Raw genomic sequence first — 21,080 nt, forward strand, 5'->3', positions numbered from 1 at the left:
TAAGCATTTAATACTCGTGGAACTTTTTTCTAAAGCCTTTGTTCGAGTATAATAGCTATTTATAAGAACAAAGGAAATTTTCGGTTACCTTGTTATATGGCAAGGATCTTGCGTGCCAGATTTCATCCAAAAAGGCCCACTAGATCAAAAGTTAAGGGGTGGTACGGATAACAACTCCCTTGTTTTGAACCACCCCTGAAAGCCTAGTATGAATATGGTTAACGGTATTTATTAGATATGAAGTATTGCATGGCAAGCAAAACAAAGATTAGCGCCCACTTAAAGCGAATGGGTTTTAAAGACACTTCACTCGATCAGCAGATTGATCAACATTTGAATTTTTCAACTAGCCTATTAACTAGCCGGTTCGACTTAATCATCAAAACTGCAGACTCATTGATTGCCTGTTTTATTAATTTCCAGTGACTTTTACTGAGACCACATTTTAGGGCAAGTAGGATACATCTTTTAGGCAAATTATTGAGGCCAAATCTGGTTTAAAAACTAGACAGGCATATCTTAAAGCTGAAAAAGTGTCCTTAGAAAGGAATGTAGAGTGGCAAAGTTTTTTTGGTAGAAGACAATGGGAAAATTCTTGCTTTCTCTTATGTACAGGAAAAACAAAGCTATGCATCTTAAATTTAAACGATGTTGATATATAATAAAAAACACCAGAAGATAAACGAAACTGACAAAAAATAATTCTTAGAATGGTCGTTAAAGCTAAAGACCCCTTTGTCACAGACCCGCTGGGACCCCAACCTCACTAACCCCATCCACTTTGATTCATCCCCATTCGAGATCCAATGTTTAAAAATTGAACTCCAAAACCATCACTGGATTTTTTTACCTTGGAACAATGAAGTTTCTATCCCCATTAAGATTTCAATAGGAATTGCTATCCCCGCTGAGGAAAAAGTTCCACCGGCTCTGTGAGACAGGGGTGTAGCTAAAGGCCGGATAATCTCTTTAAAATACTATTTTTTATTTGTTAGAGGTACTTGAAAATATCTATGTCGTTTTGCTTTTATGTTTTTTTTTAGTCAATCCGTTTCTTTTATTTAAATACTCTGGTTAAAAGTGTGTGGCTTTTATTGACATCGGGACATTCGCATAGGCAATGCCACTGGACGGCGGGTTCATTTAAAGATGATTGGCTAATCATCATGTCCCAGTGTTCTGCTTCGACCTGACCGCTACAATTTCGTCCGAAAGCTATCCAGCCAATTTTCTCTTGTTGCAGCCAACGGGTAGCTGAGTACGAAACACTAAGCATCAATGTGTTCAATAGTAAATCCTCCTGTGGTAAATCGAATTCGAATGGTTTATTAGAGCCAGGGTTATCTTCTGATATACGAAGAAAAGTCGTTTTTCGTTGAACGCACTCGCATGTCGGTGAGACAAGTTCGGCTTGAAAAATGATTTCTCGTTTGGATTCGTATCTTAGCTCGTCTAATTTAGTCGTTTGATCTATGTTGACGATAAGTTTAGCAGACGGTACGTTATACTCAAGTGATAACAAAATCTCTAATTTCTCGCTTTTCGGTAAAACGACAGGTTGTAGCGAGCGTGTTCGTTTCTCGGTCGTTAAAGTTTCACCGAAAGTTACAGTGGTTGGTAACATTTCAGCATTCAAATCTAAACTTCCCAACTTTACAAAGTTTTCTCCTATTGTAAATTCACGGAACAACTTCTTACAAATAGTGACTTTGAACGACAACGTCATTGAAGGTAGCTCGTTTTTAGGGAACAAGTAAAACACAAGATTATCGTCCAAATCTGCGTAAATAACACGTTTGTTACGACGTACGGCTTCAAAAATATTCGATGTACTCTTTTGACTTTTATTCGGGTTCATCAAACAACATTTAACTTTTCCACGAATGCGCGCCCCATCCAAAACAAACTCTTCAATCCGGTTCAAGTTAAATCGAATCTGTTTCAAATAAATCGCCAATTTTCCAACATGTACAGTATAATCTAAATTAATATCCAATGCGCAAGTATAGGGCACATCTTTTCCCTCAATAGGAGAGCTATATCGATTAACAATCCTGGATGGTGTAGAGCTAGCTGAATAACTACTATATCCATTTCTCAAAGAGCAATAATCACGTTTCATTAGAGTCTTATAAGCGTCAGAAATCCCGCTTTCACCATCTGTAGAATGATCCGAAAATGGAATCGGGCTTCCTTGCATATCATATCGATACAAAGACAACACTTCTTCCTCGCGTGCACTACTATTGTACGATCGACCTTCGTTGACCATCCGCCCGTCCATCCGCCCGTCCATGGCGCCACGACCAGGAGCGAAGCGTGACGGGCTCTCGTTTTGTGATATGTTCACGTAGCGACCACCACTTCCAGTTCTTGGATGGTGGTACTTGTTATTACTATTGGTACCATTTTGCATGGAGCTGGTATCGAATTCTACAAGTTCTGAAGCGTTTGTAGAAGCAGCAGTTGAGAGAAGAGTTGTGTCACTTGCACTGACAGCATCCTTGTCTTGTTGATCTAAAGGTAACAGAGTTTGACCATTACCCATTTTGGATAATGTGGGTTCACACGCTATACTTTAACTTTTTTTATTGGTTTTGATGTCTATATAGAAGAATGAGGATAAGGGTTAAAGATACAATTAGAATTAGGAAAGGGAATGCTAAGAGGGGAGGGGGTTAATTAAACTTTAAAATTAGCCGACTGTCTCGATACAAGTGACAACTATCATGCCACAATTTTTGCAAACCAATTTTAAACACTCGAAACTTCTATCACTAGATTACTAGTTTTTCCGTGATCAATTTTTAATATCTACCTTCAATCCAATTAAATCTCGCTAAAAGCACGTCCAGTCCACAGCTAGAAAAACTAGTGCTGTAGAGCATTATTATTACGCTAAACCGAGTTAGAATATCGTTAAAATGAACGATTTCTCACATGAGATGAGCAGTTTTCAGCCTATTATGATTGGATAGTGAAAAATATTTAAGAAAATCTAACTGAAATATTTGTCTAGATGTGATGTCGATTAAAAGGTTGCCGAAGCTTCTGAAAATACCAAACCGAAAAAGGTGGATCGGAATTCATATTGAATAGTAATCTCAAAATATTTCGAAAATCGCTGTAAATTAAATCCTTTGTTCATTCAAAAGCCATCAGAAATCTCAAGTAGATTTCTTCATATATTGAGCCTCACATGGATTTGTAATCTTAAACAGTTGAACAAAAGATGATTCGCGGGGCAAAAAACTAACCTCAATTTGGAAATTTAGTTAGCTTCGTGAACATAATTTTTCGTTGCCGTAAATTTTTACACCTCTTACAAAACCGAAATCAAAAATTTGTAAATATCGTCCCACCTAGGGTAAGAAAATATTTTCCTAAATATTTCAAATATATTACGATTGTTATCGTAAACTTTCTGTCGAAGTTTTTCTTATTTTGCGAAATATAAGGACAAAACATATCACCCTTCTCCTCCCTGTGCATATAGTGAAGGAAAAATGAAATATGAAGAAGATAAGACGATAGAAAAATGAAGAACAAAAATGAAAAAAGACAGAGAAATCTAAAAAGGTAGATCTTCTCTCTGCTGGTGGAGACGAAATATAGAAATATGTTTTCCTTTTTTTCTTCAACGTTTTGTTATTAAATTATGAGCTGAAAAATATATAAAACTATAATAGAATACATTAGAAACATTAAAGATTCGTGGTGAAAAAAAGAAGAAGCAAAGAAAAATAGGCCTAAATAGAGAAAATAGAAAATTTTTTTAGGGAAAAACAAGGTAGATTTTTGACAAATTTTTTTTTGAAGAATTACAGACATTTTGAGACAAATCTGATATCATAAGTCAAAACATGAAAAGAAAAAAAGGAAAAAATCCATGCTCCCACGCTTAACCAAATCCTGTTTCTCTTGGGCTCATCACTACTACAAACGAATTTTAAATATCTTACTGGCTTAAAAATTATGTTTCATTTTTGGGAATCAACTTGTCTAAATCAGTGCGGATTTGAAGAGGTTCTTATTCGGGTTTCAGGGGGTACCCGATTCCCTTATTCCGCCGATTTAACCCTGATTTCCGTCAAATGAAATTTAAATATCCTGCTGGGATAAAAATTATGTTTCATTTTTGTCTAAATCAATGTGGATTCTTGTCAAGATCAAGGGAAGCTCACTCATTTTTAATTCACTATGCCATCAAATTTGGCAAAGCCTTATAAAATATACTAGGTACTCTCTTTTTATTTTATAAGAACAAATTAAGAACAATGTTCCATTGAATTGCTCAATTTCAAGCAATTTAGGGGTCAAAGTAGTAAAAATCCTCTAAAATTTGGATATAAAGCCTAAAATACCTCAATTTCATCTTGTAAGTAAGAACAGGATAGGAACAATTGAGGCTCAAACTCAAGGTGTCAAAAAATAAGAACAGTCGAGCATCGTCAAAAGTTACTGGTTCTTATTAAAAAAGAGAGTGTATACCATGTTCCTAGATTTCGTTTAGTAAATATACCCCAAAACATAGGAACAAATTAAGAGCAATCTAAGAGAGTACTGATTTTAACAAATTTTAAATCCATTTTTAAGAACATCGTAAGAATATTTAAGCCTTAAAATTTCAAAAAGCTAAGAACAGCTCAGTGGAGCCAAAATTTACCGTTTCTTATAAAAAGCATGTATTCGAGACATAAAGGCCTGATATCTGTAAAGGAAACAGCAAAACCATTCGAGTTAAGGTAATATTCGAGTTATAGAGGTTTCTTTTCTAGGAGTTTATAAGGAAATCTCCACAGGTACCAACGAATTTGATCGAGTTATTGAATGATAGAGACAATAGAGGGTTAGAGTAATGGAGACTCTACCCGAGGACTCAACGCTGTGAAAATTTTATGTCTATGAAAAGTTTAGACACGAATGCCACCATCTACAATAGTTTGGAAATAATACAATTAAGTTTACAACAGAAAGGCTATCAATGTACCTTATTACACGAAAATAAGTAGACACAAAATTTACGGCCTTGAGATTAACATGCAAAAAGATTATCACTAATTTTATTTGCTTTTTCAAGGACACCAGGGCTGGTTTTAAGTAAAGGGTTTTAATTAACACTTATTCTTATGTAATAAGGTATATTGTAAATTTAAAGTGAGGGTGGAAGAACTGTAAAATCAGGCTTTTACCCCTGGAAGTTTTAGAAGTTTTACCCCCTGGAAAAATTAAAAAAAACTTTCTTTAGACCCCTGGGAATTGTTCTTCGTATAACCCCCTGGAAATATTCGTCCATCCCCATGTATGAATAAAACTTGAAATGACTCATTGCGATAGGCTTTTGCTCGTCTTCTAACACAAAATTTTCTATGCTGACGTACAGAGGCCTGCGAATCAGTCTTGAAATGAAAACAGCACTGTGCCTAACAAACAACCCTAAACGTACGGCTGTCAAAAATGTGGAAAAAGATCGCTCTAGTTAAAAAATACATTTCAATCCCATTTGAAAATATGTTAAACCTCGTTATATCATAAGAAAGATGGGAGGGTGACACCCTACCCTTCTGTTAATAGCTGACAAAAAGAAAGCTTTCGAATCGAATTGTAAACTGCAATTACAAAACTAAAGTCTGTCTCAAAATAATTTGCAGCTGGAGAAAAATAATTACCATTTTCACAGCAGTGATTCTTCAATCTTTGATCATCATCACTGTGAAAACATTTATCAAAAATATTCATTCAATCAAAAGATATCAAACAAAGTTTATTGCTGGTTGACTCTATAAAGTAGTAAAAAACGTTGAAAACGACAAAAAACAGCCTTTTGTCGATCAACCGGCAATAAACTTAGTTTGATATCTTTTGATTGAATGAATATTTTTGAAAAATCTTTTCACAGTGATGATGATCGTAGATCGAAGAATCACTGCTGTGAAAATTGTAATTATACCACATTTCTACAAGAAATTGATTTTTTTCTTCTTCGTTTTTCATTTTCATTTTCCTTTTTTTTCCCAAATTTTTACTTGATAATATTCCACTCACGAATATCTTTTAAACGAGCACAAAATCCCAACTTGATTCGAATTCTATCAAAAGTTACAGCCATTTTTTCTCCAGCTGCAAATTATTTTGAGACAGATATTTAACTTATTTTAGACCTATTCTACTACCACTTTGTCATAAATATCATTTAGCAAGTTTTACTGACTAATCGGTTCAAAATTTAAAGGCCTTAGAGACCTAAATCCAAATAATTAAACATTATCAACCATTTATAACAACACGAAGAAGAACGAAAAACGAAGAAGAAACACGAAGAACGAACTGAAATAACACAGAAAGATTAATATAAAAATGATTACTAATAACCATTCGTAAATTAACTCTCGTGAATAATAACACAGAAAATATTTTCATGAATGGAGCGAGGGAAATGAAAAAATTTCCCCCTGTAGAAGCAAAATAAATTTCAAAGAAATATAATATGTGAAAAAGAAAAGAAAACCGAAAATGAGAAACCGTAAAAAACACCTGCTGGATAAGCCTTTTTCATCATCTTTTTAGTAGTTTCCCCATTTTTTATCCTTTATTTTTAAGCAGATGACGGTAGAAAGATGTTTCGGCTTTTAAAACAAAACTATGATTCCTTTAATGATCTTATCTCGTATTTCGAAAGGCGGAATTTAGGGCGGATGGGCGTTTGTAAATGAACACTTGAGAGTGAGAATAATGATTTAGCTCTTTTTTATAAGAACGTCCGAAATCTTTGAAGCCTTGTACTTAGAATGTTCTTTATTTCAGCAAATTGCTAATGAATAGCGCTTCGTAATGCAAACATCATGATTATTAGTTCTCTCATTTGACCGAAATTCAATCCCACAGTCCTTTTCGTCTTAATTCAAAAGTCGTGAAAGTTATTACTTGTTCTTTGTAATTGAGTGTAATTTGCGTGCAAGCGTAATAAACGCGAAGGGTGATGGCATTGAATTTCAGTCAAACATAAAGATCAATGTCTATTTTTAGATTCGCGACGGTATGCTATTAGCTGCTTTAGAGTCCACGAAGCATTAAAATGTTTTTAACTTGTTCTTAAAATTTTGTTCATCAATGTTCTTATATAGATTATTCCTATTAAAATGTACAGTTTTCGTTTTGTTTTTTGTCTTCTTCGAGCCGTAAACTGTGGGATTATTAGAGAGGTTATAAGCATGAAAATATTAATGCCGTACAGAATGTACCTTATCGGTCAAAACCTTAGTCGGCCTTAATTTTAGTCGGCCTTAATTATTAGTCGGCCCTAATTTCAGTCACCTCATCAAAATTTAGTCACTAAGGGCCGACTAATATATAATGAATAATAGCGGACGAAATAATGAATTGCCGCGGACGTAATGATGTGGTATTCAAAAAAGTTGGTTAAGGAAAGCGAAATTATAAACTTTTAATTTGTCCCAAATTTTTAGTTGGCCCAAAATTTTAGTCGGCACTAATTTTAGTCAACAAGCCAAAACTTAGTCACTTAGAGCCGACTAAGTTATAACCGATTAGGGTGGACTGATTTTCTGCGGATTTTTCGGGAATTTTCAGGTTAGAAAATAATGACGTCAAATCGCCAAAACTCAAGTCATCTCAGGAAATGTACCGGGTACGCCAAAAGAAGGTATACAGGTTTGTCAAGATATTGCGAGTAGAGGTTACGGTTTTTCGTCGATTCTATTTTATACGATATAGGAAAGCTTTTTGGTATGAAAACTTTAAAATCGGTTCACTTAATTAAAAGTTATGTTAAAAATTTTTAACATATTCCAAATGACAGAATCGGAAGCCCACAATATCTTCAGAAAATTGTATACATTTCTTTCTGGTACATCATGTTTTATTAGAAACTAAGAATATTTTTAGCAAATGGGCTGAATCTTCAGTAAAGTCACAAATTAAAACTTAAATTCAACATCTCCGTATCACAGATCCAGCACCGTCAAAAAGCGAAGTTCCACCAAAAGTACACTCTCGTCTTGAGTTGTACAAATATTTAGCGATGTAATATTTGCGATTTCACTTTTTTCATAGAATTCAAACAATTCAAGTATTCATTTCGCAATGAAAATCAATAGAATATTTCTATAATGGCTGGTATCACGATTTTATGCATTTCGAGAAGAGTGTATTGCGCTGGGAAAGAGAGAATTGTACAACCGACTCTCGCTTATTCGAACTTCTATTATTCGAATCCTTCTATAATTGGGCTCTTCCAGAAAAATCCATTGTCCAAGGTGTCAATCTGTCCAGGGGTAATTCATTGAAAAAATAATATATCCTCCACGGATTTTCTGGAAGAGCCCATTTCGAAGTTTTTCTCAGTTTCCGTCAGGGAGAAACCCTCTTAAATTCTAATCTATAATTCGAATCCATTTTATTCGAACAAATAAGGTTCCCCATTAGAGTTCGAATTAGCGAGAGTCAACTGTCAACTGTATTTTTATCTATAAAGGCTCTAATACGGTTTTCTCTCAGTACAGTCGACGCTCTCTAATTCGATCTTCAAGGGGTCAAGAAATTTCATCGAATTAAAGAAAGATTCGAATTACGGAGAGTATTTTGGAGACTTTCCAGCTGAGGGGACCAATCTTTTAGTTCGAATAACAGAAAAATTCGAATAGTAGAGGTTCGAATCAAGGAGAGTCGATTGTATGAATCATTTTGTTTGAAGCTGTATAAAAAGTGGAGAAAAAGTTCTTTTGTGCTTAGTATCGAAATTGAAAAATTGAAAAACATTTAAATCTTAGACCCAAAAATTGACCCCTTGTTGTTTCCAGGCTGTTGTTTTCAGGCTGTTGTCTCATCGAAATATCATTGGTTAGCATTATACCGCACTGATTCAGAAAAACACAATAGGACAGTGTAGCCAGAAATTGAAAATAAGTACATGAAGGAGACTGAGGATTTCTAAATCTCATTTCTATTCTTTCCTATTCTCGGTCATCAGATATCAATAGATAAACCTTGATGATAGACATGTTTCTAGCAACCAACGACTTATATAAATAAATATTTGTAAGTCGTTGCTGCAACATTGACTTGGCAAGGCAGATACTTCACGTAAAAATATCAGAAAAATTAGTTTAGAAAAAAAGTCAAAGTTTGTGCCGATAGCAGATACTATGCGATTATTCTTTAGCTAGCATAGAAGTTAATCCAACCCCTCACCCGCCCCAGGAGAAGAATTTTTGGACAGAAATCGTGAATAATCGAGTTATGTTAATGTAGGTTAGGTTGTACGCATCCCCTCTGATATGTTTAAATGATATAAGGGATGCGTATCGTGTATAATATTCCTGTCCGCAAGTTTCAATTTTCTTAAAGAGCGTTAGAAACTCAATGATTGTGTATTAACCTCTAAATATTCAAATTTTTAATTCAAATTTTAAATGATATTTAAAAATCTGTCATACAAAACTTACTAATCAAGTCTCTAAAACTGAAAAACAAAAAGACAGGGGTAACTCTCGGGCAGGAATTTTAAACACAATAGACATCCCCTGTATCAAAAAATATCAGAGGGGATGCATGCATCCTAAATAGACGGCGAAAGAAATTCACTAACCTGTAGACTGTGCTAATCGCGTTGATGGCCTGATCCATAAGAAATTGATTTGAAATTTGGAGATCCAAAATGAAAATGACTGACACAAACTCATTGAACTTTTCAAGCAGAAAAAAAGAAAAATTTGAAGAAAAATTTCGGAAGAAGAAAAAAGTTATTTCGAAAAGTTGTTGACTCCCCGTCAATTCATAGAAAAGAAAGAAAGTTTTCGATCTTTTTCAATCAGCGTGAATTCAAGTGACTGCAAGTCGAGGACTTGATCATTATTATGAATACTTTAAAAGGAAATATTTAGGAAAAACAACTAATTTAGAGCGAACAATTAAAGCGGATAAATCTCTCTCTGTGAACTAATTTTTCTAGAATTTTCTTGAATTCTATTAACTCCAAAAGAGTAATATTTGCTGTAATCACACGATGGGTTATTTTTTCTTATTTGGCACGCCCTCAAAGAGAGCAATTAATCGTTAATTGCATCCTGTAGAGAGCAATTAATCGTTAATCACACTCTCCAATGCCGCGCCAATGTTTACAAAATTGATTTTAATGTTTTTTCTTACTTTTTTTTTGCATCGAACGTTTTAATTGCATTCGAAATTTATTTTGTGAGAAAGAAAATCAATAAACAACAAAAAAAGAAAGACATAAAGAGAAGAGAAAAATATAAAACTCTCAGTGTAATTTCTGTAATTTACTTTCCTAACTGGGAAAAAGTAGTGAAAGCCATTGTGCGATTAGCTCGTAATCACATAATAACTCGTACAATTCGAAAATTGCACTCGTGATTTTTTTGTTTCGAATTTTCCTCGTCCTTTCGGACTCGGAAAATTAATAACAAAACAAGTAATACTTTAATGGACCTACCTATTTATAAAACGAATAATTAGAATTTAATGGAAGTAATGTATAATTTTGGGCATTGCCATTTTACATCATTGTGCGAAAAATCATGAAAATCTGTCGAGTATAAGTTGAAAAAATGAAGGAAACCGTTTTACGCCGGTTTTCGCCTGTTCCAGCGATTTCTAAGGAGTTCCGGATTCAAAGGATGATTTTTTTGGAAATCAAACAATGCTAAGTTTTGGGCATCATCATAAAGAACATTTTTCTGTAAAGAAACAATTAAATAAGTCGAAAAAATGTGACGGAAATGTGAAAAAAACGACGATTTCCGGCACATTTCCGGTTCTACAGACCGGAAAAAAAAATTTTTCGACAAACGGTTTTTGACACCTTTTCGGCAGTACTAATGTGCATCTATGTGCAAAAAATCACAAAAAACTAATGAGAAAATCTCGAGAAAATCTCAAAAAACCGCTTTTTTCGGGACATTTCCGGTTCTAGCGGCCGGAAAAATTTCTTTTTCGAAAATTGGGCTCTGTCACATTTTGGGCATTGCCATTTTACATCATTGTGCAAAAAATCATGAAAATCTGTGGAGTATAAGTTGAAAAAATGAAGGAAAACCGTTTTACGCCGTTTTCGGCTGTTCCGGCGATTTTTAAGGAGTTCCGGATTCAAAGGATGATTTTTTTGGAAATCAAACGATGCTAAGTTTTGGGCATCATCATAAAGAACATTTTTCTGTAAAGAAACAATTAAATAAGTTGAAAAAATGTGACGGAAATGTGAAAAAACGACGATTTCCGGCACATTTCCGGTTCTACAGACCGGAAAAAATTTTTTTCGGCAAACGGTTTTCGACACCTTTTCGGCAGTACTAATGTGCATCTATGTGCAAAAAATCGCAAAAAACTAATGATAAAATCTCGAGAAAATCTCAAAAAACCGCTTTTTTCGGGACATTTCCGGTTCTACCGGCCGGAAAAATTTCTTTTTTGAAAATTGGGCTCTGTCACATTTTGGGCATTGCTATTTTACATCATTGTGCAAAAAATCATGAAAATCTGTGGAGTATAAGTTGAAAAAATGAAGGAAAACCGTTTTACGCCGGTTTTCGGCTGTTCCGGCGATTTTTAAGGAGTTCCGGATTCAAAGGATGATATTTTTGGAAATCAAACGATGCTAAGTTTTGGGCATCATCATAAAGAACATTTTTCTGTAAAGAAACAATTAAAGAAGTTTGAAAAAATGTGACGGAAATGTGAAAAAACGACGATTTCCGGCACATTTCCGGTTCTACAGACCGGAAAAAATTTTTTTTCGGCAAACGGTTTTCGACACCTTTTCGGCAGTACTAATGTGCATCTATGTGCAAAAAATCGCAAAAAACTAATGATAAAATCTCGAGAAAATCTCAAAAAACCGCTTTTTTCGGGATATTTCCGGTTCTACCGGCCGGAAAAAATTTTTTTCGAAAATCGGGCTCCGTCACATTCGAGGGTTTATAGTAATGCACCTTTGTGCAAAAAATCAGAAAAATTGAATGAGCCAATCTAGAGAAAAGTTGGTAACTAACTAACTAACGAACACGGGTTAATTTATAGGACCTCCACCCCACCGGGGTAGGTCCAAAAATTACTCGTGCAATTATATTCGAATTGCACTCGTTATCATGTGATTACATATACTAATTGAAAGCAATTTTGAAAAATATATGAAATTTGGCCCAAATTTGGCTAAATCTTTTTTTTTTTATTCTGCAAGTCACATTTTGAGGATTGTACCATTTCACATCTTTGAGTAAAAAATGAGGGAAAAAAATGATACGATTGTGCACAAAATCCAATTTTTAGGCAGTTTTGGCGCAAAGATTTCTTTTGAAGATCGAACTTTGTCATGTGACTATGGTCAGATTTTAAACATTACCATTTTACATCATTGTGCAAAAAATCAGAAAAAAATACCAAGCCAATCGCGAGAAATGGTAATTTTCCCTAGAAATGACAAAAAGGATGATTAAAAAGCTCTTCCAATATCAATCCATAGGGTATTGTTCATAACCAGGGGGGGTACGCAGCTACTACAAGACATTATGACACTTACTACCGTGGTGATACTGTATTCAGAAGTTATGAAAACAGTTACTACACAGTGTAGTAACTGCTGTTTGGGGGAAAAAATTCTTTGTTAAAAAAAATATTTTTGTTATAAATGGACGAAAAAAAATTTGAAATTTTTCTCAGACCCAACTTTGAAAGCCTCTGGTTAGACTGGAGTCGTTTATAATGCGTGTAATACTAATAATACCAATACTACTAATAATAATACGGGATTTAGTTTGTATAAAGTATAAACGACTGGAAGAATCCGGTGTTCCAGCCTTATAGATACAGGGGCTAGCTACGCAGAAACTTGCGTAGCGAGAAAACAATTTATCAAGCAACAACAAACTCTCAAAACGAAATCAACTCAAATGAAAAACTTTCAATATATACACAAATCCACCCATTTTTTTTTCTCAAGAATTATTTTGAGCAGAAAAAATTATAATTGCAATATTGACACTTTTCTTTTGTTTGGAGTTAGTGCACAAAGGTTTCTAGACGACTAAAATTGTTCCATTCATTACTTTTTGCTTTATTTCTACTATGTATAAATTAGTCGTCTAGCTTGCTAGACTATACTCTGGTAGGCCCAACTCGTAACAAATTTCATAAGAATTCTTGATATGCGTAAGTCATTTTTCTAGCAGAAACGCCCAAAAAAATCCGGAATTTGACCCCTCTCTGTTACTAAAAATAGAAACACGGAGGTCAAAATCCGGCTTTTTCGAGTGCTTCCGTTAAAAAATATGACGTCATCTTAATATATATCAAGAATCGTGCAATTTTGGAACAAAGCAATAAATTTGGACCAGACATAATACCAAGCAAATACCAAGCAAATCGCGAGAAATGCTCATTTTCCCTAAAAATTACAAAAGGGAATTTCCCCAAATAAGAAGTTTTTTTACGGCCAAAATAAATTTTCCGAAAAAAACAACCAATTCGGTCACTTTTTAGAGAACCTTTTCTTCTGTCTTTACACAAAAAAATTTGAAGAAACGAGTCAAAAAATTTCCAAAAAACCCAATTTATAGGTAACTTTTTGGCTCAAATTTGCCCCAAAAAATATTTTTTTGCAAATTAGGCTCCATCACATTTTTAACTTTACTATTTAACATCATTGTGCAAAAACTCAGGAAAATATACCAAGCCAATCGCGAGAAATGCTTTTTCCCTGAAAAATCACAAAAGGGAATTTCCCAAAAATAAGAAAAAACTAATGACACAATTTTGCAGAAAGTCAAAAAAAAAACATTTTTAGGCATATTTTGGCCCAAATTTGCCCAAAACATTATTTTTCTAAAATCGGGCTGTCACTTTTTGGGTATTGTTATTTTCCATCACTGTCAAAAATGCATTTAAATCTCAAACCTAAAAAATTGGCACCTGTTTGTGTATTTTACAGACCAGAACAGGTTTCTAGGCTAAAATGAATTTTCTCAATACCGTTAGAAAGCATTTTTCATGCTCGTTTAGAAAAACATTACAACCTACCGGGTGCCTCAGAAAAATCTTTGGACGTTTGGCGAGCCACTGAGGCCAAGCAAAGTCTTTTTTGAACTCAAAACCATTTTTATTAGAAAGAGGATAGTCTAACTTAAATTTTGCGGTATAACTTTTTAAGTTTGGTCAAGTAGTTGTCAAGTTATAAGCTTTTGAAGTTAAAATTCACTTTTCGAAAAGTGTGAAAAACAAAAGCAAAATTTAAGTTAGCATGTCCTCTTTCTAATAAAAGTGGTTTTGAGTCTAAACAAGACTTTGTTCGGCCTCAGTGGCTCGCCAAACGTCCAAAGTTTTTTCTGAGGCACCCGGTATATCTGAAAATGAAGCCAATAAAAGTTATCGTGGAAGGTTGTTTGAAAAATGACGTAATTGCTGACGTCAGCAAAAACTCGAGGACCACCCAAAGACGTTTATTTTTGTGAAATTCAATAATGGACCTCTCAGGTACTGGATACTACTAGTTAGATCAGATGAAAACTTATTTTACAATAGTTTTTCGAGTATGGTTAGGGTGGAAAGTTTTGTCTTTGAAGTGCTTATCATGGGCATGCCCGATGCAACCCATTTAGCCTAAGGCTTTTGAATTGTCATAAAATCCATCCATCCATTTAGACATTGAAAGGTCCTCTATTTAATTTGTTAGAAATTAACTTTTTTGGGTGGTCCTTGAATTTTGCTGACGTAATGTTTTTTTAAACGAGCAAGAAAAATGCTTTTCAACGGTATGTAACATGACATACTTTAGAGAGAAAAAAATTATTTTAGCCTGGGAACCTGTTCTGGCCTGTACACTGTGCACAATTTTTACACAACTAGGCCGTACTAGTAATTTAATTCACTCTATACAATACTACCAAGTATACTGTCAGTACGCTCAGGTGGGACGGGTTGTGTCAAAAACATTCAAACCAAGAAAGATACTAAGAAACCATATCACAAACTCGTGACAAGGACAAAAGTGGCAAACCGACAAATCAATAGCGAAAAAACTAAAACTCAACAAAAATGACAAATCACAGACCAAAAGCTAGCATCAGGTGTGGCCATGAGTAAGCATGCCCTACTACTGCTACTATATGTATAGAATTGGCTTCAAACACCCTTACCTCGTCCCATACCAAACAAACTGGAAACATTCTTCTCCAATAACAAAACATGTTGCATTTTGATGTTTGATTGTTTTCTTGATTTTACATCCCTGTTTGCTCCATACTTTCTTTTCCTCCGATAAAAGGTCCTGTACGAAAGTATAGAATCTATAAAATCGAAAATTTAAATCCATCTGCCAATTATGTGGTGTGCAGTACACAGTGCTGATGAGTACATACGCTGCTCTGCCAGTCAAATCTCCTGAGAGAATATAGTTGGGCAGAAACTCTTATATTTTCACACATAAATGTGAAGATTTTCATAGAATTTAAGCCCAACAACACGCTTTTTTAAAAAAAATTTTTATTTATATTTTTTTCATTTATATTCTTAACTTTTTGGGGAAATTCATTCTAAAATATTCTTAGGGTATTTTCTTAGGTTAGGGTCAAAATTCAACCAAAATTTAACAAGAAATAAACACCTGAAGCAAAAATAGCATTTTCGTTAAAGTTTTGAGCCTTACTGGGAGAAAACTAGCAATTTACAGTTAAGATTGGTCTGTAAATGGCATTCTTAGGTTTTGTTGCCCAATTCCATGATGGTGATATTCTCAGCATATTCTTAATTTTTTGGCAAATTTCATCATGAATATTCTTATAAAGTATATTCTTATAAAAAAGTGTGTTACAGGAGATTTGGATGGCAGTGCAGCATATGCATTTCATCCTTATTAGGACTCGTCAGCACTGCGTACTACACCCTACCTAGCAGATCGAGTAGTGTAGACAAGAGGGGCGCAAAATTTGTGCAGGAGAGCAGATTTTTATAACACTGTAATTATCCATTCATAATATAACAAGCTAGATGCTGAATGGACCTACCTGATGATGAAAGTTAGATAGTAATGCAAGGAGAAAAATGAAAAAAAATCAGTCAGAAAACATAGCGTTTAGCGAAAATGCATAACGCAAGAAATTCATCATTGATTGATGGTAGGAGGAGAGGGAAGGGTTGTAGGGAAAAACTAAATAGAAAGTTCTGGTCGCAAAACTCAGTTTTATTGACAATTGAATCATGCTTGATGGTGAGCATTGTTATCAATAATGTTTTTGTGTGAAGAACATAGAAATATAAGGAAAAAATCCAATGAAAATCTGCAAAAACGGCGATTTCCGCGATTTTCAACCGGAAAAAATTTGTTCTCAAAAATCGAACTCGGCCATGTTTTGAGCATTGCGAATACGCATCTTTCTGCAAAAAATCAGAAAAAACTAAAAATAAAAATTCGAGAAAATGTCAAAAAACCGGTTTTTCCGGCATATTTCCGGCATTTTCGGCCGGAAAAAAATGTTTTTCGAAAATCAGGCTCCGTCATATTTTAGGTATTGTCATATTGCGTCAGTGTGCAAAATTTCATAAAAAAAATATAAAGTACAGCTCGAGAAATTCAAGAAATACTGTCTTTCCGGCGAAAATAGGTTGTTCCGGCGACTTTTAAAATAGTTCCGGCTTCAAAAATCAATTTTATTGAGAATTGAAACATGCTTGATGGTGGGCATTACTATTAATAATGTTTTTGAATGAAAAAACAACCAATTATAAGGAAAATGTCCAATGAAAATCTAGAAAAACGGCGATTTCCGGCATATTTCAGGCATTTTCCGCCGGAAAATTTTTTTTCTCAAAAATCGGACTCGGCCATGTTTTGGACATTGTTAATACGCATCTTTGAGCAAAAAATCAGAAAAAAACTAATGATAAAATCTCAAGAAAATGCCAAAAAACAGTTTTTCCGGCATATTTCCGGCATTTTCGGCCGGAAATGAATTTTTTTCGAAAATCGGGCTTCGTCACAACTTAGGTATTGACATTTTGCATCAGTGTGCAAAATTCCATGAAAAAATATAAAGTACAGCTCAAGAAATTCAAGAAATACCGTTTTTCCGGCGAAAATCGGCTGTTCCGGCGATTTTTAGAAAGTTCTGGCTTCAAAAATCAGTTTTATTGACAATTGAATCATGCTTGATCGTGGACATTGCTATTAATAATGTTTTTGTGTGAAAAAACAACGAAATATAAGGAGAAAGTCCGATGAAAATCTGCAAAAACGACGATTTCCGGCATATTTCCGGCATTTTCGACCGGAAAAGATTTTCTCTCAAAAATCGGACTCAGCCGAGTTTTGGGCATTGCTAATACGCATCTTTGTGCAAAAAATCAGAAAAAACTAATGATGAAATCTTGAGAAAATGCCAAAAAGCCGGTTTTTCCGGCATATTTCCGGCATTTTCGGCCGGAAATGATTTTTTTTCGAAAATCGGGCTCCGTCACATTTTGGCCATTGCCATTTTGCATCTTTGTGCAAAAAATCAGAAAAAACTAATGAGCCAATCTCGAGAAAAGCTGGTAACAGACGAACGGACGGACGGACGAACAGACAGAGGTTAATTCATAGGACCTCCACCGGGGCACCCGGAGGTAGGTCCAAAAAGAAAATTACTTTGTCATCAAAATCTGCTCTCCTACACAAATTTTGCAACCCTCTTGTCTACACTACAGAGATCGAATATAAAAAATATAAAATAATTCCACCCTTTACAAAACCAAACCCTAACATTGACACTAGTTAGTATTCATAGTCTCAAAGTGTTAGAACTTAAAATATTGTGGATCTAACAAATCATTATATCGTTATAATATAATGTGCTTATTCTAATAAAAGACTCTAGCAAGTTTCTACTCTATAATCATATGATGAAAATCTTAAAGGCTTTATTTTTACATAAGTGTTCCCATTTCATATCAAACACATATTTCATATCAGGACAGTGTCTCCCTATTGTTATATTGTGCTGATATAAACAAAAATTTTGTTTTTCTTTTCCTCTTTCTGACCAATCTTGCTCCACATCAGTGTCAAATCAATGTGAACAAGCTTGCAAATTAAAATTGATGAATAAGCAAACAATATCACTCCTATTTAAAAACAAAACCTTTAAGTTTTTACTTTCAACGAACTTTCAGAAGCACAGAGTAACCGACGGGTACACGCAACTCCAAATATAACACTTTCCGAATTCTTGGAATTTTCTTGGCTCATTTTTGTGGTGTATAACCATCAGTTTATTAATACATCCCTGTGTCACAGACCCGCTGGGACCCCAGCCTCACTTGAAAATCTGGCATTAATTTCATCCCCATTCAAAATTCAATGCAAAAAATTGTACTCCAAAACCATCCCCACTGAATATACTTGGAACAATAGAATTTCTATCTACATTGGGTTTTCGATAGAAATTTTTATAGCCTTCCCAGGTGTGAGCTGGATTACCCCCAATTTAACTCTTAAACCTTCTCAAAAAGCTGAAAAAATCGTATTTTTAAGATTTTTCGAAACTTTGCATCGAATTATCTTGATTTTGGTGATAGCTAAACCCTCTGAAACCCTTAATGCTTTTAGTACCGTTGGAAAGCTCTTTCAAAGCTCTAAAAATTTCGCTGATGGGATAGTATAGGATAATTATATTGGGCCATTCCGAGAAATTGTCAACCATGTTCAGAGAGTCTATACCCAATTGAACCCCCTCTATAGGTACTATCAAATGGTCCCTACTGGTGGTATCTACTCAAAAAAGAGGGTGATGTAACGGACCCCTTCCTATGGAATTGCCGTATTATCACAGATTTTTGTAAAGTCCGAAGGGCTAGATGTCATACTTTAAGCCATTACAGGCATAAAAAGTGAATATCGCAAGAAATCTAATTGTTTTTGAAAATCCGCGGAGCTTCTGATTGGTCAAGCGTGGAAATTCTATTGTAATGTCACGTGACGTAGGTAGGATTTCCTACCTAACCACGGCACACTTTTCAGCCAAAGTACGACATCTAGCCTTTCCAGCTTCATAAATCTATGCTTATCATAATTGCACACCTAATTTCGTAAAAAACATCCCAATTTGCATAATGGTTTCAGGTTTGCAAATAAAAAATCGGGATATACATAGCAAAAAAGAAAGAAGAAGGCTTTCCAAAAATAAATTAAAAGAAACAATTCCAGATACATTATACAGAAAACAAACGAAACGAAAATTTCATCAAGCTTATTTTTTCAAACTGTACTCCCTATCGGATTCTCCTCACAGTCTGTCCTCTTTTTCTATTTTTCGTCTTTCTTTCTTTTTTTGTTTTTCTTCAATTTTTTGATTATTTTTCGTTCCTTTTTTTTTAATCATTCCAATTAAAGTTTATATCATAATGAAAATAGCCATCAGTTGGTTTTAGTTAAAAATCTGCAAAACACTCTAATTTATATGTCGAGTCAGCATAAAATTCAATAAATGGAGTGTCATGCATCGAGTAGAATAAAAGCACTAGTTGTTAAGTTTATCAATGCAAAATGATAAATTCATCATCAGATCACAAGACAGTAGCCAAAAATTTATCGAAAAACAGAAATAAAATAGGGGAAAACCTAAAAAAAATATGGACTAGAAATGAGAGAGAGAGAGAGAGAAGTTTATAACGAACAGGGAAAAACGAAAAAAAAAAGTTGTTATCGGTTCAAACCACCTGCCGACATTTCATTGAACTACAGTCAGAAAGAATCAAGCTACAAAGAAAATATGGTACATAATCAAAAACTTTTTTTTCGCAATTGCAACTAGTAACAAATCTCCAAGGACAGCAAATATAATAGCGTGACGACTATGATTATCCTGAAGCAGATACATAGAATCGGATTTCCATGTCTTTAAAACATTATTTTGGTTTTATTTATGTCCAGAAAATATTGATCCATCTTAAAAAGCCCTCTCTCTTTCTTTTCAAATTTTATCTTTCTATAACTCTCTATCTCTCTTTCCATTTCTTTAGCTTTAATAAGCTTTCCATGTCCACATCTCATGTTTTTGGATGTTTGAGAAAGGTTGTCTGTAAAATACGATTGAAATTCCACGAAGCCCTCTATGCCTAAAGATGGATAATTTTTGTTTAATAGAGTAGCCAATGGCTGCACCAGGAGATTGATGGATTTTGAGCAAAAAAACATCAGTAGACTAGACGATTCCCCAGGAAATTTATTACCCAGAAAATTTCGCCCCCCCCCCTCTCGGAAATTTACCCCCTAGGAAATTTGTCTCGGAAATTTGCCTCTCCCCTATTAATTTCGACCAACATTGAGATTTCCAAGTCCTTGCATAATCTAACGATAGTCATTATAAAACACTGGTTCCTTTTTATTGTTAAAAGATGGAGCTTACGTGCCAAAATCGATTTATTTTGCAAACATTTTGATCATGTGATTAGAAAATGGCTGGGATTAAATCTGGCTGATTCGGCGGTTTTTGGTAAAATCCGCCAAATTGAATACCCGACAAATTAAATCGCAACCAAATCTTACTAATTCTACCATCTGCCAGATTGAATAACAAACTTTAAAAAAAATTTTAGGATGGAAATTCTATCTGAAATCAGCATTTTTAAGTAAAAACTATTTAAAATACCATGTAATATTTAATTTACAAGTGCCTAGATTTAATCCCAACAAAAATCACACTGTGGCCAACCGCCAAAATTAATATACTAATATTCATAAGGACATACCTCTAGTTTGTTACTTTCTTTTCCAAGTTTGCATTCTCCAGAACAGATCAACAAATCTCAATCATTTTCAGCATAAGTCTTATAAACACTAAAATAAAAAGATAGAAAAACAAGAAAAGCAGAAAATAACGAAAAATATATTAAACAAAATAACATCAGAAGAATAATGAAGAAAAATATAAAGTAGCTATGATTATAATAGTGATAAGACATTTGAAAGTTAATCAAGACGTTGAAAAAATATGATAAAATTAAAAGAAGGATATGTAAAGAATAGTACTGCAGACCCTGTTCCCTTTCCTTTTGGAGATTGGAAAATAAAAAAGATA

The 21,080-nt window shown here is 34.2% G+C and overlaps 1 protein-coding gene across 1 annotated transcript; it reads right to left on the reverse strand.

The window, feature by feature from the left end:
* Nucleotides 1–635: 635 nt before the first annotated feature.
* LOC136824047 (synaptotagmin-1-like) lies at nucleotides 636–20,857 on the reverse strand. Its single transcript, XM_067080201.1, has 3 exons — nucleotides 20,752–20,857; nucleotides 15,165–15,295; nucleotides 636–2,517 (listed from the first exon to the last, which is right to left on the reverse strand). Exons 2-3 carry the CDS (start codon nucleotides 15,220–15,222, stop codon nucleotides 1,058–1,060), a joined length of 1,518 nt encoding a protein of 505 aa, XP_066936302.1. The 5' UTR covers nucleotides 15,223–15,295; nucleotides 20,752–20,857; the 3' UTR covers nucleotides 636–1,057.
* Nucleotides 20,858–21,080: the final 223 nt, after the last annotated feature.

The sequence above is a fragment of the Clytia hemisphaerica genome, unplaced genomic scaffold, assembly GCF_902728285.1.
Source record: "Clytia hemisphaerica strain Z4C2 unplaced genomic scaffold, Clytia hemisphaerica genome assembly, whole genome shotgun sequence".
Taxonomy (NCBI): Eukaryota; Metazoa; Cnidaria; class Hydrozoa; order Leptothecata; family Clytiidae; genus Clytia; species Clytia hemisphaerica.